This window comes from Chamaea fasciata, unplaced genomic scaffold (assembly GCF_029207755.1).
Source record: "Chamaea fasciata isolate MVZ Bird 193981 ecotype frontalis unplaced genomic scaffold, bChaFas1.0.hap1 SCAF_25, whole genome shotgun sequence".
NCBI classification, from domain to species: Eukaryota; Metazoa; Chordata; class Aves; order Passeriformes; family Sylviidae; genus Chamaea; species Chamaea fasciata.
This window is the reverse complement of record NW_027094110.1, coordinates 3,555,908-3,573,032: the sequence shown is the minus strand read 5'-3', so window position 1 is coordinate 3,573,032 and position 17,125 is coordinate 3,555,908. Positions and strand designations below refer to the sequence as shown.

Here is a 17,125-nt window from a genome sequence, read left to right as displayed (position 1 = left end):
AATAATTCATCCAAGAACATCAAAAACACCACTAGAAGCAAATTAACTACTTGTTCCTCACTTGTGCTCTATCTGAAGGTTTTGTTCCCTCAACACCAGAAGCTAAAGGCAAGGAACACCACAGAGGGAAAGATTCTAAATAATTCAGCTTTCCTGTTGGGCTGATGTATCAGCTTGGAGTTCTCAGGGCTGGGATGAATGGATTTAAAGCCAGGGTTGGCACGAGTGGCAGGGTCAACTCCCTAAGAACGGAGATAAGCAGCAAAATGGAAATCAGCTTGGGGTTGCAGGAAATCTTGGTGAAACTATTTGACCTTTTAAATTTGAGAGGAATGAGCAAATGAGTGTCCCATCCCCTGAATCCAGCAGCAACCAACCGCTACACTGGGAGCAGCCACCAACACTGGACAGGAAAGAAAAATGTCCAGCCATGAAGAGAGCAAATCCTACCACGTACCCAACACCACCACACAGAGGGACAAAAATAGGAACCTTTGCTACTGGAGTTCTGAGCTGAGTGAGGTTCATCACACCTGGCCAGGCAAGGGAAAGGTGTTTTATCCGCAACTGCTGGGTGAGAGCAGCCACCAACCCCACAATGATCACACATCCATCAGCAGGGAATCCCAGGAGGTTATTTCATTTAAAGGTTATTTCATTTAAATTTGTTGTACCATCTCAAAACAGCCCCAGCACACACAGGGATGCTGAACCCTCACACATCCGTGGCCAAGAGTCCACTGGGGCTTGGGACTGGCCGGGTGGGACATGGGGTGAAAACCACAGCAATCCCCAGTTCTGGAGGCGAATGTTGGCCCTGCCAGGAGAAAGGAAAGCAAACGACCTGGCTTCTTGCTGTGGAGACCAGGAAGCACAGCAGGATAGATCCTACAATATTTATCCTCCTGGCCAGGTCATTTTATAAAGTGTAATTACACCCTGTCTTTAAGTAGCCCAACAGATGCTGCTCAGGTGTGTGCTCCCTTGAACCTCCATCCATACCCTTTCCTGGCTTCCTGTCTCTCTCCAGCTGCCCCTCATACCCTCCCCACCAATGATGGCTACTGAGTGTTTCCAAAGCCCCTCACCCAGATCACATCCTCCTGGTGTCACCTCTGCACTGTCCCCACCACCAGAGATGTCACTGCTCCCGTTCCAAGGCAGGATGCTGCATTAGCCAAAATGACTTTTCCAAAGGTTTACATCAATTTTTTTGTTATTTGCCAAACTTGGAGTCCACATTCAAAAGCATTTCTGTAAGCCATGCAGGGAGAACCCCTCCTACAGCACCAAGATTTTCCCCTCTTTGCAGTTCATCCGTCATTCCACACGAATTCTTGGATTTTTACACCGTGCTGCTTTAAGTTTCTAGACACTGGTTATTAAAACCCCTCAACCCTGAGCATTACCATGTCGTCATCATTAGGTTTCAGAGCCAACAGTGTCAGTGCAATTAGGTACAGCTCATTAACATACTGCCTGCATGCTCTGAGCAAGTACAGTTCCAACAAGAGGTCTGCTGCCTCCTTCACAGCCCAGAGCACAGACAGCTCAGGGGTTCCATCAAAACACCAGTGAATTGCAGTTCCCATTTCTGGAGTAAACTGGATAGTCAAGATTTAGGGGGCAGATTAAATACAATTTTCCTATCAAAATTTTAGCGAGAAAACCAGTAACACCTGAATTAAATGTGAAGACCCGACACAAGCCTCATCTCTTCCTTCTGCCCAACCTTCTACACCCCCCAACACCACCGTGCTGGGCGGCAGAACCCACGCAGGGCATCGGCAACACGGGGAAGCTTTGGCCAAGCCATTCCTCAGAGCCCCGGGCACTCACCAGGAAGCGGACATCGTCGAAGCCGTTCAGGAGCAGCTTGCTCTCATACTGCTGCAGGCCGATGGACTCCAGCCACTCCCCGACGCTCTGCTCCAGCATCCGCGAACCTGACGAGAGAGGAATCGGCAGCCGCTTGAACAGGGAGAAACCGTTCAGGCGGTAGCAGCGGCACTCTGAGGAGGACAGATGGCATTGCCACATCATAGTCATTACCATAAAGAAACTCAAAAAATTATGCTCAGAGTACAACAAATCAGCGGGCAGACAATTCCTCTTGTGTGCACAGAGCATGGACAACAAGCTCGCTGTGCCTCCGTGGGCTCTGGGTGCAGATCTGTACCACAGTTCACACTCAGAAAAGAAATTCCTCGCCCGGGCAAAGATTCAGAGGCGCTGCTGGGGCGCTGAGATCACAGGCACTGCTGTCAGAGCTCCTGAGTTCCTCGCCAGGCAAGCACATGAAGCCCAACCCCACGGGGATGCGGATTCACTCCTTGGCTCAGCGGAAGGGGGCGGGAGGAGAGCAGCAAACTTCTACCCGAGGCATTCCCAGGCAGTCGCAGGTGCGAGGGAAGGGAGCGCAGCTCATCCTCTCATCCACACACCTCTGGACACCGCCCCGGCTCAGCGGGGAGCACGGAGCAGCCTGAGAGAAAACAGCTTCATGCAGCCGAGCCAGCTCGGACACGGAGGATGCTCAGGAAAGCAGCAGGAGCCCAGGCAGAGTGGCTGTCCGCGGGAAGACACGCAAGACAAAGGAAGCACAGACTGCAGCAGCGGAGAGGAAGGGCTTGTGCTCTTCCTCCCCAGCAGTCCTGAGAGAGGCAAACCATGTCAGGGGCTTCGTCTCGCCGTTACTGTATTATGGGGACCCCAGGCACATGTCCGACAGCCCTGGCTCTGTCATTCTACCAGCGATCCGGTCACTTGGCATTCCAGCACACTACCTGGACCTCTTGGCATTCCAGCACACTGGCCCCCAGAGAGCCCAGCCCCACCTGTGACAGCGCAGCCAGGACAGTTTTCACCCAACACTGCTGGTCCTGCCAGGTGTTGGGCACGCACCTGGATTTGCCCTTGCTTCACTTTCTTCAGCCGAGCGCAGCCGCCGCATCGAGCCCCTCGCTCAGACAGGGAGCAGCTCTGCAGGAAGGAGGCATTTCGGTTCCCTGCTTCCGAGCCACGGCAAAAGGAGAAAAGCAAATGCAAGCACACTCTCTCCTCTTCCTGCAGCAGCTCAAGTCCGAGCCATGCCCTGGCACCTCCCCTTCAGCCTCTGATAAAGGAGATTCCTCCCAACACCTATGGAAGCCCTGGCAGATGAGCTCTCCCTTCCCTCACCCCTGGGATGAGTCCAGTGACTTGTTACTCTCCTCTAGTAAAGCTCAAGACCTTAAGTATGACCAAAAAAAAGTTCAGAGATCTCCTTTTCATCAGGAAATTTGTTATGCAAGACAGGCAGATTTTCAGGCTCCCTGGCGTGTCTGTTTCCAGCATGGATGCAAAGAAAAGGATGATCAGGAGACCCCCGTTTGCTTCCTTTGAACCTTCAGGTCAGCTGAAGCAGTTTGGTACCTTCCAGCCATCCCTCCCCACTGTGCTGCAATGGCTGCACACACAGAGCTCACGGTGTCATCTGCAGATTCCTGGGGTAATTCCTGCTGTCTGGTCCCGGGGGTTGCTCCTGTGCCGGTGCGTGGGAGCGCCGGCCAGTCCTTCCAGCGCACGCGGCGACGCCGAGATCACAAAAGGCTTCTGCCTCCCTCCCCTGAGCCAGCCCATGCTCCGGGGCAGCAGCTAAGCCTGGACTGTGTGCCAGAAGCTCCCGCTGGCCAGCTCTCCATCCTCCCCTCCATCCTTTCCCCCGCCGGTCCCTGAGCTCCGCCGGCGGCGGCTGCGGCGGCTTTGTCTGAGCCGCGAGCCCCACGCTCCACGCTGTCCCTCCCTTCTCTCCTCATCCTCTCCCCCCTCCCAGTGCTCCCACCCGCCGGGAGGGAGGCAGCAGCTCCGTAACTCTCCAGTGGAAATCACTGACTCCTCAATATTTACTCGATGATGGACAACATGGCTTGGGGGTTTTAAAAAATGATGTCACAGGTCTGCTTCGACAGATCCAAGTGATTTGTGGCTGGCTCAGAATTAATTTATCAAGAGAGAGGTGAGGAAGTGCCTGCTGCCTACCACAGCATTCCTGGGAGCTGTCGGGGGATTGGCAGGGGGAATGAAACCACAGCAGCTCCCCCTGAGCTCCTGAATTTAATTTTTAAAATTACTTACTCTATTCAGGCTTGCATGCACCTGTAAATACATTTCAGCTTTTAAAAGGGAAACCTACAGTGACACCAAGTGCAGGTCCTCTGTTTACAAAACCCTTTCAAGTCATGACAAAATGAGGAGAGGGAAGTATTTGGAGGGAGGGAATGGAGGGGTTTCCTTTAAAAAGAGAACAGATGCCTAAAACATCCCAGGCTGAAAACTAGGATGCCCCAAATACATCTGATATTTGTGTGCTACAAGTACGATACAAGAACAGAAGAATAGCAGTACTTGTGCCCCCTGGCAAGATCCTGATCACGACTTCTCACTGAAACAAATTCCTATTTCTCAGCTCCATCCTTCCCCTTAATGCTCCACATTCTGGGAATCCTCCCTTTGAGCGGCCTGCAGCTGGCGGAGAGGGAACCAGTGGGCAGAGCTGGAATGATGAGTGCATTCCCAAAGCTGTGGTGCCTCCTGCAAGGCTCTTCTCAAGTCCCACGGCACAGAGAGAAAGAGGCTGCCAGGGTTCAGGAGGGGCTTTCAGGCGTTACTGTTTCAGTAACAATCTTTAGTGTGAAGCTTGCATTTGTCTGGAGGATGAAATCAGTGTCTGGGCTGTGCTGGACCAACAGCACCCCACCAGCTTGTGGATATTTGGTGCAGAGAGACACAAATGTCTATTCCAAAGCCAAACTCCCCTAAGAAAAAGGGCAGGTGGAGTTTGGTTTTCCTAAAATGGTGGTGTTCCTTGACTGCCCAAGCTCCAAGAAGGCCTTGCCAGCCCTTACCCAGACACAAGCCAGTTGTACAGAGTACAGCTCCAAACACATAACCCCACAAGGACTGCCAACAAGGCATTTCACCTTTCCAGACCCCAAGCTGGTCACAAGCCCCAACATCCTCAAATCTCACTCATTTAAAGGATGAGAGAGCATTTTGGGAGCTCCCTGCAGTTCCCTGCACATTCACCATGACCTCAAGTACAACAGTCCCACAAAGCCCTGTGGAGGAAAAGCCAAATGTGTGGGAGATCCCAGCAAGGGGCTGGCAGAGCTCTGCCTGCACCAGGGAAAGGAGGGACAAACAGGGAACGTGCCCAGCAAGCGATCTGCACACGGGGTATCCCAAACTGAGCGTGACAGAGCACAGCCCATGGGAAAACCCCCGGCTCCAGGACACGGCAGCTCCTGTGCCCACCTGCTCCAGGGTGTCCATCTTGCTGAGGGTCCCCGCACAGCTCTGCAGGAGCACTGGCTCTTCCTCTCCCCTCCATGTCAGACCTTTCCCTGGCGCTATTGATCCATCACAGCCTGGACCAGCACAGGGAGGGCTGTCAGAGCAGGGAGCACAAACCCACACAGAGCTTCAACTCCTCTGCAAACCCACCTGAGCCTGGAACACAGAGCCTGAGTCAGGCTAAACTCCCACTGGGAACAGTGGGTTCCTCCTCACCTAAGCAAAAACCTGAGTGGCAAATGGGTATGAGGTGAGCTGTGTCACAGCCCATGTGAGCTGCGTGTGCGGATCTGCATTAGCATCTCATCAGGAGCTGCTGCCCACCCGGAGTCAGAGCTGTTCTGCTGCAGCAGTCTGGAGGTGAAGGATTTAAAAGGACAGAATCCCTTGTGGTGGCAGCTCTCCAGCAAGCTTGAGTTCTCCTTTTGCCCATGATTCAAAGGCAGAGAAGGGAATTTAAATTTAAGTGTCCTCCAAGAGCCTTGTTTAGTGGGTATCAATACCTGCAGGTACACTTAGAAATGCCCAGGATCACCCTTCCCTGAGGCACCTGGCAGACTAACCACATGCAAAGGGCACAGCCACCATGGCACCCACACTGGCACCATCCAGCCCTGCTCAGCACAGCTGCTGCCCTCATGGAAAGAGCTGGGAGGAAAATCCTGCAGCTGCATTCTGTAAAATTAAAGGAATCTTCTCAAGGAGCGTAGAATTAAAATTGCTGGCAGCAGCATTGAGCATGATGTGGGAACCCAGGTTTGCTCCTCCTGTGCCAGAGCATTCCTCTCCCTCCCAGAGCCAAAGCAGGTTAAAGACATCCACACACAGGAGCCAGCACCTTGTTTGTGTGCAGAGCACAGCCAGGACAGACAGACACATGCTGGGTACACTACCTGAGATCCTGTGCTGCTCCTGGGAAAAGTCAATGCCTTCTCCGATGGAACTCATGATCTTTTCAATCTGGAAATAAAAAAAAGCACGTGTTGCATTATTCATAAAGCATCAGGAAAAGGTAAAAGCAGCCCAGGGTTTCACCTCCCACGTGACAGCTGAAGAAATTCAGGAGAGGATGTTAAGGTATCTCTGAACCAGAAGAGGTACCCTGAACATTTTGCCTGGGTAGGTCTTTGTTGGAATGGATGGCTCAGAATGGATATGTAGAGGTTGAGGCTCTGCAGAGCCTTTGCTTCCACAACTTGTCAGTACCTGGAAATAAAAAACTTCAACAAAACCACCCCTCTGGAGCACAGCCTGGGGGTAAGGAAGGAGCCCCAAACTCCTCACTCACCCTGTAGGAGCACACAGCCCCCTACACCAGCAGTGAAGCTGCAGCAATGCTGTCACCCACCCCTTCCCACCAAGGAGACTGGGGGCTTGGCTTCCCTACACTCTGTTTTGTTGGGCATTTTTGTTTGGGCTTGATTCATTTTTTTAAACCACCGTATTTCCCAATCCTATGCATGGAGCTATGCTCCCACCAGAGCAGGTGCTTCCAAAGATTGTTTGGGATAGCAGCATCACGGGGCAAATGCCTGAAGGACCCGGGAGAGGGAGCAGGAGACAACTCCATCTCTGAGAAAGCCATTCACAGTCTACAGCTCCAGGCAAACCTCAGGCAATGAGGAAGAAAAGGTACAAACTCTGCCGGAATGGGTCTGAGTACACTTAAGAGCTGCACAGAAATGGCTGCATTTGCCACACACACAAAAGAATAAATGAATGCAGGTTGCAATTCCCAGTGAACCTAAAGGAGACTTCCTTAAATGAGAAGAGAAACTTCTCAAGCAATTCTTAAGCAGAATTTGTAAATTGCAGTTTCCAGTGCAGTGGCGCAGAGGGAGAACTGACAATTCCCAGGTTAGTTTGTAAGAGGTAAGACCTGACAAACTGCAGCTCATCTGGTCAGTTCAGACACTTCAATACTCTCAGCACTGAACCCCCCCTGTTTCCCAAAGAGCAACACACCCGAGAGGCTCAGGGCTGGTTGCTTACCAGTCTATAACTGAGCAGAAAATTAAAAAAAAAAAAAAAAAGAAAAAAGGAAAAAGGAAAAAAAAAGTGCCTCCAGTAAGAGTCCCAAAAGGAAATCTCCCAAGCAAACACCCCTTTGAGGCACTTCTGAGTGGCTGCTGCTGAATGCAAAGTGACTGACCACAGAGTGGGGGAATAAACCTCAACTCTTACTCAAGTTTTTTTCTCCTGGTCATTTAAGGACATATTTGGGGAAGGAGTCCAAGTTTCCCTGGACTTCACCCCTGGCTGCCTCTGCCCTGCCTGGCTCCCAGTGTGATGCTGTGTTTGGTGCAGCTGCACAAGTCCCCAGCGACCCCACTGGTGGGGGGAACTCCTGGGGATGCTGCACGAGGCAGTGTGCTACGCACACTCAGGGCTAACTTGGAGCTGAGCTCCACCAGAGAGGGGTTTTGGGGAAACAAAACAATCCCTTAAAGGCTCCTGCCAAGGCAGATCCTCAGGAAGTCCCTCCTTCTGCAGGGAGCAGTGGGCACTGCATTGGCAGCGTTAAATCTCGCCAGGGACCGGGCAGTCCTGTGAGCTGTAACAGAGCTATTAAGGATGTAGATCCTCTGCCCCTGGAAAACCATGAGGATGAGTACCTCTACTGGGCTTGAAACACAGTTAATGCCCATTTACACGGAGATTTGAAAATCAGCCTGGGAAAACAATCAGAATCCCAACACATACAGCAGAAGAGGGAAGGATGATCTAAAAAAAAATCCAGTTAGGAGGTGTTTGGAGACAGTGGACACATGGATCCGGTCCTAAGGCAAAAGCATTCTTTGCTCCTTGGCCCCCGGATAGAGCCAGGACATTCATGTGACCTTTGCTGGAAGACACCTGAGGCCTGATGGATTCATTCCAACAAGAACCACCAAGGCAGATGGTTTTGACCCCCAAAGCAGCAAATACTCTCAAGCAAAACCTTCAAATTTCACAGAGCCCTTAAGTACCATTATGGCCATGCAGGACTGGAGGGAAATACAGGGATGGTGCAGAACCAGCCCCATTCCCAGCTAACACCAAGGGCCCTGGCACTGGCTGTTCTACTCCCTTCCATGGACAGGCATTAAGCCCAAGCTGCAGAGGATTTCTGGGATGCTGCCACAACCCTGAGCGATTGCTGCACAATTTGGGTCTTGAGGTCAACTCAGTTCAAGCTCCAGAAGTTTAAGGACATTAAACTTTGCAGGTTGGTGTCCATCAGCATCAGGACAAGGTACACCTCTGAGCTGGAGCTGCTCTGGTACCTCATCTGGGAATCTCTAGCTGGATTCAAATTGTGCATTAACTCTGAGGCCAAGTTCCTTTGTTTCCTTCGTGTTGTCCTCTCCTAATCTGAGAGAGACTTGATGCTGTCCAGGCTCAGCCCCCAGCACTGCCAGCTCTGCAGTCCCAACTCTGCCTTGAGGACTTGCAGGTGCCTCTGAAGCACAGAAACACCCACGACCTTTTCCTCAAAAGCAGGGAATTGCCTTGTGCTATATAAAACTGAATGGAAATTAAACAATCACGTGGCAGAGGATTACCTTTCACAGCCCTCCTCTGCCAAGTGCTGGTCACAGCTACGCACAGTCCCAGCTACTACCATTAATGCAGAGGGAAATCCTGCCCTGCCCTCGGCTCTCCACAAAAAGCAAACACCTCAAACAGACTCACACACCACCTCAAACATGGGTTTATGGCTGAGCAGCTTGATTTAACTGTTAGCAGGCTGCAAGGAGAAGAGTGAGGGGAAGGACAAGCCTGGAGAGGGAACCATTGCTTTAGATTATCCCTTTCCTCTGCAGCCTTTCCTCAGCTGCACTCCAGCATGGACATGGGGCTGAAGAGAAGGTACCTTGAAAATAGCCTACGCTACAGTTTTTTAGGCTGTTCTTTCCCACTGGTTAATTATTAAAATACAAAAATACCATGTTTAAATATAGCGCTGCAGATCAGACTTAGTTGTGGCCTGAACACTCAGTACCGATTTGTTTTGGCTTAACCTGTATTTTTCCACTGAAGCACCAAGTGCCCATCTCTGGTTGTGCTGTGGGGTCGGTTTGGGGTGGGGATTTTATGGTTTATTTGTTTTACAGCCACGGAAATAAAACCACAAAACGCTTCCGCCTTCTAAATGAATACAACCATATCTGTTATCCCTGCTGGAGAGGGGCAGCTGGCTCCATGCTGGGACAGTGAGGGTGAGCCAATGAGTCCTCAAACCCCACCAGGGAAGGAAAAACTCCCGCACAGCTCAAGTACTCTGGGAGAAGGAAAGGCTGCAAGGACGGGAGAGTGTCCCTCATTAACCCCATAGCAGGAATGTGCTGGAAGGAGCTGTGGAGCAGTTACCAGCATTGGAGCTCCTGGATGTATTTTCACGTTTGCCTACATTTGGTGAAAGATACAAATGCCCCAAAAAAAGGAGCTGGGTGCGGCAGAGAGTCCGGCCGGGGCCCGGCGAGCTGTTCCAGGCAGGCGGCCATGGGAACATAGCAACTGGCCAGGGACTCCAAAACAGAACCTGACTCAAAACAAACTATCCTGAGCAGAGTTCTGCTAACAGAGGAAGAACCATTTGTTTGCAGACATCCAGCAAGGCCAAGCCAGCCTCATGGCATGCTGAGGTCTGTCCTGCTGCAGGACAGGAGAGTTTCCACACCAGAGTCCTGCACAGTAATTCCCCACCTCCTAGTGCTCGTGGCAGGAGCAGCCAATGGCTTCTTACACAGACAGGATGCAGGATGGCTCCTCTTCTCTGATCTCAGCCTGCAGGAGCAGCAGGGACCCAGAGATGGACAGGTCACACACCTGTGTAGGGGGCAGTGACCCTACAGTGACACCCCTGTCCCCGAGGGCACACAGTGTCCCACAGAGGCTCTGCTCCACAGCCAGCCCTGTTCCACACCCTGCCCTGATGGAAGCCAAGCCATGGTGTCCATTCTGATCTCTCCACCTTTCCCTCCCCAAGCCACTGCTGAAGTTTGAAGCCAATAAATCCATTGAGGGCCATTAGACCAGCCCCAGTGCTTTAGTCCCCAGAATAAAGAGCTTCACACAAAGGGGCTCTCTGCCCACACACAGGGAAGGAGCCTCCTTTGGACAGCATCAGATTGACCATCACTCTGTCAGGGTGACACCCTTGGAGGCATCTTGATGCTCCTGGAGCTTTCTGAAAGGGGCTTCATAAAACCTCACTGTACAGTCACCGTCAATGCAAATGCAGAAGTTTGTTCTCAGTCTCTGCACGCAGCATCAGAGACTGCCAAGGACACAGCAAGGTCACCCAGAGAGAACTAAAATCAAAGAATTCTCAAACAGTTCGGGTTGGAAAGGACCTTAAAGCTCATCCAGCTCCACTCACTGCCATGGGCAGAGGCACCTTCCACTATCCCAGGTTGCTCCAAGCCCGGTCCAGCCTGGCCTTGGACAATTCCAGGGATGGGGCAGCCACAGCTTCTCTGGACAACCTGCGCCAGGTTGTGGGTCAATGTCTTCTGCTTCCTGTGTGATCCCTTCCCAAACTGGCAGCTTAAAAATCACCAGTGATTCCTGAGCACCAGGAAGAGGACCTGCAGTGCACCTGCACAGGCCTCAAGACTCTGAGCAGCAAAGTTACTCAAATAAAGGTCTGTAATTAAATAAAACCACACAGAACCAAGCACACGCTATCTGCCATATGGAGGGCATTAGTGCACTATAATGACACCCTGCAGCAGGAGTATAATTAAGAATATAGCAGGATTCCCATTATAAATCCTTATTACTGAGGGTTCATAACCTATTGTACAAACCTGCCCGGGGCTCAGGCTCAGCAGACAAGAGCTGCTCCAGCAGCAGAGCTCAGTCTCGAAAGCTACTTACAAAGTTGGGTGGAAAGGTTATCACTCTTTTAAATTTCTGCAATTCCAGGAGAGTGTCAGGAGTTAAGACTTCATTATTTCCAAGCTTTAACAGCTGGGGAATGGGGCAGATTTGGTTTCTGAATATATTAAAAAAAACCAAACAAGCTGCTTCTACAGTTTCAAACCCCTTTGAGCACATCAAATCTCCCAGTGATGATGTCAGCAGCCCCTGAGCACAACAAACCCCCCAGTGATGATGTGAGCAGCCCCATCAGAGACCAGCAGGTCAGCTCTGAGCTCCAGGGGAGAACCATGGGCACGGGAGGTTTACAGATGATGTTGGGGCAGCACAGAATCACTGACACTTCCATTCTGGACCAATACCACAGCAAACCCCACATTGCTGACTGATACTGCATCCCTGAAGGAGGAAAGGAGGCTGCTCAGACTCAGCTGGGATATATCCTGGAGAAGAAGAACGGCAGGATTGCAGCATCCATCAGCATGTCTGAAAGGGATGGAGCAAGAGTGGGATCTGGGATGATACCTGCTGACTCCTTAATACAGGTACAGGCCTGAAAAATTTGGATTTGGGCCATGAATCTCAGTTCTAGGTTGGTGACAGCCCATAAACCACTTCTGGTTCAGTTTATGATGCTTCAGCTCCTGTTCTCCCATTGCCATCCCATGGAGCACACGGCTCATATTTCACTGCTCAATATATTCCGTGCCTCCAAAAGACACCAGCCTGTATGAAGTCAGCATAACAAACACCAGAGGCCTGGAAAACATAATGCTCCATTTATTAATTCAAAGCTAAACTGCACCAGCCAGTTGTTCACGGCACATTTGAGCACTCGAATCCAGAGTTGCCGTGCTCCATTGTCCCCCAGCAGCCTTCCACAGAGCATGGAGACTTGCTGAATTTATTTCAAATCGTTCTGCAACTGCTCGCCAGTGATAAAGGCGAGCAAACACATTTTCTGGCTTAATATGGTCTCTGAGAAATTCATTTGGATGGGGACCAGGGCCTGTTGCTTCACGCCACTCTCCAGCCTGTGTTTTTGTACAAATCCCAAAGTTACAAATCCAAACACGTACCAAAAGGAACTTATGGTATAAACTTGAATTTCACAACAGTGTGTGATGGATCTGCAGATCAGCCCTCCAAAGATCAATGTTGTTTTGACAAACATTAAAATCCAACACTGACACGATAAACAGAATGGCCAAATGCAGCAGCACATCTGCCCACAGCAGGGAAACAACTGGACAAGGCTACTCTGAGTCACGACAAAAAAGGCAAACCCCCCGAAAGCACTGAATCAATTCAGTCTTTCCATATTCTTGCATCCTAACACAAACCCCAAAGCAACATAAGGCCCTCAAGCAAGGCTGGCTGCAGTCTGTGGGACAGAGCAGTGAAGTTGCTCCAGGCTGGAGAGAGAGATTTAAAGACTTTTTTTCAAATAAAAGCTTCAGAAGTGCTGGAAGATGCGACGTAAAGCGGAAAAGAACATAATGAAGGACTGGATTTAGTAAGGACACTGCGGCCGGACATTTCTGTTCCTGAAAAACAAAAATGTCCCCAAAACGCCAATGATCACAAGGCTGTTACATAACCAAAACATCCGTCAGAGCACGAATCATTCACACAAGAATCAAAAAAGCTTCTGATTCACAAATATTGAGTTCACACACTTGAGAAGCTCCCAGAAACACACACAGAGGTGGACGGAGCCGCTGTGCTGGCAAATATCACCCCTGTTGTGTCCAAGCCTTGCTGCTGGAACAAAGCACGCCTGGTCTTTACATTTGCCTTTCAGCACACTGATTTTCCTGTAAAACCAGTAAATTGTCTTACACTGCCTTGGATTGGCTTCGTTCCACATTGGCTCACAATTTCAACAGGCTGGGCCTTCGCAGCAGATTTAAAAATGGTGGAAACACAAAAGCTTTCACTTCAAAAAGTTCATCAGGCTGGAGGAAATCTCACCACTGGGGGCAAGGGGAAGAGATTGGACATGAGGGGTGATGTAAGAATTCCTGACCTTAGCACAGGAAAAACAGGAGGAAACATTGGGATCTGGAGACAATAGAATAATCAGCCCAATAATTAAGCAGATTAAGACCCTGATGTCCATACTTCTTGTTTAGCAGAAATCAAGACCAAGAATACTGACCCCACTGCTGCTTCTGCCCTAGACAAAAATGAATCACAGCTATTTCAGGCAAAGGGGAAACTGGAATGTGAGCTGAGGGCGAGGGTCAGCTTGAGACAGGGGACACCCAGGGACAATTCAAGCCACCCTGCCTGGTCCCACCAGCCAAACCCAGGGCAAGCTGAGATCTGAACACCTGAACCAAGAGAATAAACGAAACATTTTGGGAGGCAGAAGCTGACCCTGAGCTTTTACACCATGCAATTTCACCAGGCACAAAACCAGCAGCTCTTCCTGAGTAACAAGGGGAATATTTGCATTTTCTTTCAACGGTGCTGGCTGGCAGCTCTGAATTTCAACTCCTGGGTGTTTTAAGGCAGTGGCAGGTTTTGCATCAAAAGCTTTCCAGAAAGTTTCACATTTCGATGCAAATGTTGTTAATCCTCCACAGTAAGCCTGTAATTAAGACACTGATTCCACAGGGTACTGCAGCACCCAACAGTCCAGACAAGGTTTAAAGGCACCCACCCACAGCAGCCACAACCTCCATCAAGTTGCTTCCCTGCTCCAAGCCTGAGGTGGAAGGCACCACAGATGTGCCATCTGCTCCTGGCATCCATCCTTAGGGGACATCAACAGCCCCAAAACGGGTCAGGAACTGGTGAAACACCACATCCAAGGTTACTGCAGATGCAAAGCATTCCTTTTGCAGGAGACATGGAGCATCACCACAGTTAGTCATCGGAGATGAATGTCCAGTGCCATAATTAGCTACAGAATATTCATTAGTTCTTCTACTAATTCACTTGGAAAAAAAAAAAAAAAGAAAAAGTGGTGGACTGTGCACCTCCTTTTTTTTCTAAAAAAAAACCTAAAGTAACATGCGTGTTTTATTCAGTTCCCTATATATTTTTTTTTTGAGGACATTTAATCTCTTCCTATAAAGACTTAAGCCAAAACACAGAACTACAACCTCATTTTGTGAGATAGATACAGGAATCACCAGAATTCAAACTCAGCATTGGAACAGATGACTTGATAGCAGGCAGTTGGAAGTGGAGGATGTCAGGGGACGTTAAGGGATGTCAGGAGCCAGGTCTGAGGCTAATTCCCAGCAGCCTTCCTTGCTCTTTGCCCTGATCATTTAACAGATCGTTTTTCTTACCAGCACCTAAAAGGCAGGAAAGCAGCCCCAGGCCTTGACTGCAGACATCCCTGCTCGGAGCCTGGAGCATGAACCCAGGCTGGAGGGCAGGTCTGGAGCTGCTCTACAGAGCAGGAAGGCAGAGCAGGAAGGCAGAGCAGAAGCAGATTAATCTGCCCTGAAGAGGGGACTGGCAGTGGGGCTGGGGGCCTGAGCCCCTCCCTCAGAGGTGCAAATACAGGTTGTTCTGTACCAAACCCCCTGTGAGCTGCTGCTGCCCCACTCATCCCTGTCTGCTCAATATTCATGAGCCAACGATGAAAACCAAATCCACCACTGCAGCCCTCAGACAGGTTTGGAAGCATCCAAATATTTCTGCTGAGAGCTCTACCCCCTGACATGCCTCCTTGCCCCCACCCTGCTCCCACTGAGCAGGACTGAGCATTCTCAGTCCTCACCTCCCCAGGCCATATGTGGACGTTCGATGTAAGAGTTTCTCTGCCTTGCTCACACAGAAGTCCCACCTGACAGTAGCTGCAGAGGCACAATGTGTGCATTCCCACTCCCAGCAAGGAGCAGGGGTCAGGAGCAGATGGGACACGGGCTGAACGGGCTCCTGGACAGCACAGAGCACAAAGCAACACTCTGGGCCAAGTCCTTGGAGCAGGGGAGCTGCAACTGGCAACAGGGATGAGTTTTGCCAAGTGAATCATTCCTTCCCCATCCCACCCTTTTGGCAAAGCCAGCATCACCTTCCACTTCCAACAAAGGGCATTGGCAGTGCTCGGCCAGGGCAAGGACATGACCCTTTGCTTACAAGCAGCAGATTTTCTGCTGTCCCCAGTCAGCCACCACAGCCCAGAGCAGGGTCAGTTCAGGCTCTGCTGCAGATCTCATCTGTCCAGGGACACCACAGACCCCTCCCCAAGTCCCTGTGCCCTGCACAGACACACCTACTGCTGGCCAGGCCAGCAGGCAGAGTCCTCAGCTTGGGTAGAGCTGGGAGCCACAGAGAGCTGCCCATGGATCACTTCCCTCCTTAGTCACTTGCATAAAGGCCATTAAAATTAATAGAATAATATAAATCTGCCATTGTTTCCCCTCAGCACAGAGGGGAAAGCCAAACCACTGCTAACAGGGGCGGCTCAACAAGGTTTATACTGCCCTGGTAAATGCAGAGGCTGCAAGTTGCATCCAATTCTGAGCAGCTGCATCATCCCATCCAGGGAACTAATTCAATACACAACCACAGAATCACATTCATGTTTAAATCTCACTGTTGCTATTATGACCAGCCAGACTTTTTTAAAAGTGAGACCTGCCCCGCTGCAGACCGACGTGAATTTTTCACATTCTTTCTCTGATTTCCTCACCTAAACATGAGAGGAAGGAAAAGCAGATTCCTCTCCCGGGGCTTGTCCGGCTGCCTCAGGGGAAATGAGGGATTTGTTTACAGGCAGGAGGAAGCAGCTCCGAGGGTTCATCTGAGCAGAGGAAGCAGAGGCAGCGCAGGCAGCCCAGCACTTGACCTCTGCAACCAATGCAGTCGTGCCAAAGGCTTCTGCCCTTTCAGTGTCTGCTGCAAACAGCTCAGATAAAAGCACAGGGAATTATCCAGCCCTTCCAAAGAACCTTCCGCTGCAGAGCCTTTCCCTAAGCCATGGTACAACTGACCTGGGCAATTAACAGTGAAGCCTCTCCAGCCCAAGCAGCTGCAGAGGAAAGTATCTATTTGGCAACCCTGAGACCCAGCAGGGAGTGAGGGGGAGGCAGAGAACGGACTGAGGGATGGATTCTCACGTTGCTCTTAGCATCTCTAAATACCTCCCTCTTCCCCAGATGATAATTTTCTCTCTGAGTCAGGGCTGGAGAGGCAGCTGAGCGTCAGCCAGTGCAGGGGCACAACCCTCCCCCGGGTTTCCACGCCCGGCACACGCTGCTCCACACCCCCAGCACCACGCCAGGGGCTTTGGTTCCTTTCAGAGTACAAAGAGTGGTTCATCCGAGCTTATCTCTTCTGCAGACCCGGCTCTCCCAGCACAGAATCATCCCCAAAGAATGTTTCAGTAATGCTGCGGTGCTGAATTTCAGAGGGACACTTAATCTTGCCCCAGTGGCTCTCCAGGGCCAACTTTCTGAGCATGAAATATTTAACTGTCCGTGGGCGTCCGATATGATAATAAAGTGACTGCTAACCAGCCGCTGAAATAAGTGTGTGAGGAGGAGAGCGGGAGCTATCAAATACACAAACCAGCCTAATTACTGTCTTCCTTCCATCCCCGTGAACCCCGGGGCACGGCTCACACTCCCCAGCAGCAGGGACCCAGCAACACAACGCTTCCAAGACATTGGGATAGTCAACAGGGAAGAACTGGAAGGAGGAAATCAGGAGAAAGGTTGGTGAGAGGCATTGTTATCAAGTCTTTCTCATTTTGGGGATGTGAAAACATATCTGGCTTGCCTGAAAGAAACCAAGAGCTGTATTTGAGCAAAAAACTTTGGAACTGGTTGCAATTCTGCTATTCCCCCACTCCAATAAACTTTATCTTTTGGCATTTAACACCTTGCAGACTCCCAAGTGAGCGTGTGCCTGTTAATGCCTTGTGAGAGTTAGCGAAGCAGCGGAACCCACCCAGGAC

At 50.6% G+C, this 17,125-nt stretch overlaps 1 protein-coding gene across 6 annotated transcripts in view; it reads right to left on the bottom strand.

Annotated features, from left to right (window-relative positions):
• ANKS1A (ankyrin repeat and sterile alpha motif domain containing 1A) overlaps positions 1 to 17,125 on the bottom strand; it is a 77,365-nt gene that overhangs the window by 20,588 nt on the left and 39,652 nt on the right. For all 6 annotated transcript variants that reach the window (XR_010723823.1, XM_066204163.1, XM_066204159.1 and 3 more), the window contains 2 exons: positions 6,228 to 6,294; positions 1,840 to 1,946 (listed from right to left, as the gene is read on the bottom strand). Coding sequence is in view for 5 of the 6 variants with exons in the window: in XM_066204163.1 (XP_066060260.1) it covers positions 1,840 to 1,946; positions 6,228 to 6,294 (174 nt within the window). In the remaining variant the exon portion in view is untranslated. The remainder of the gene's footprint in view (positions 1 to 1,839; positions 1,947 to 6,227; positions 6,295 to 17,125) is intronic.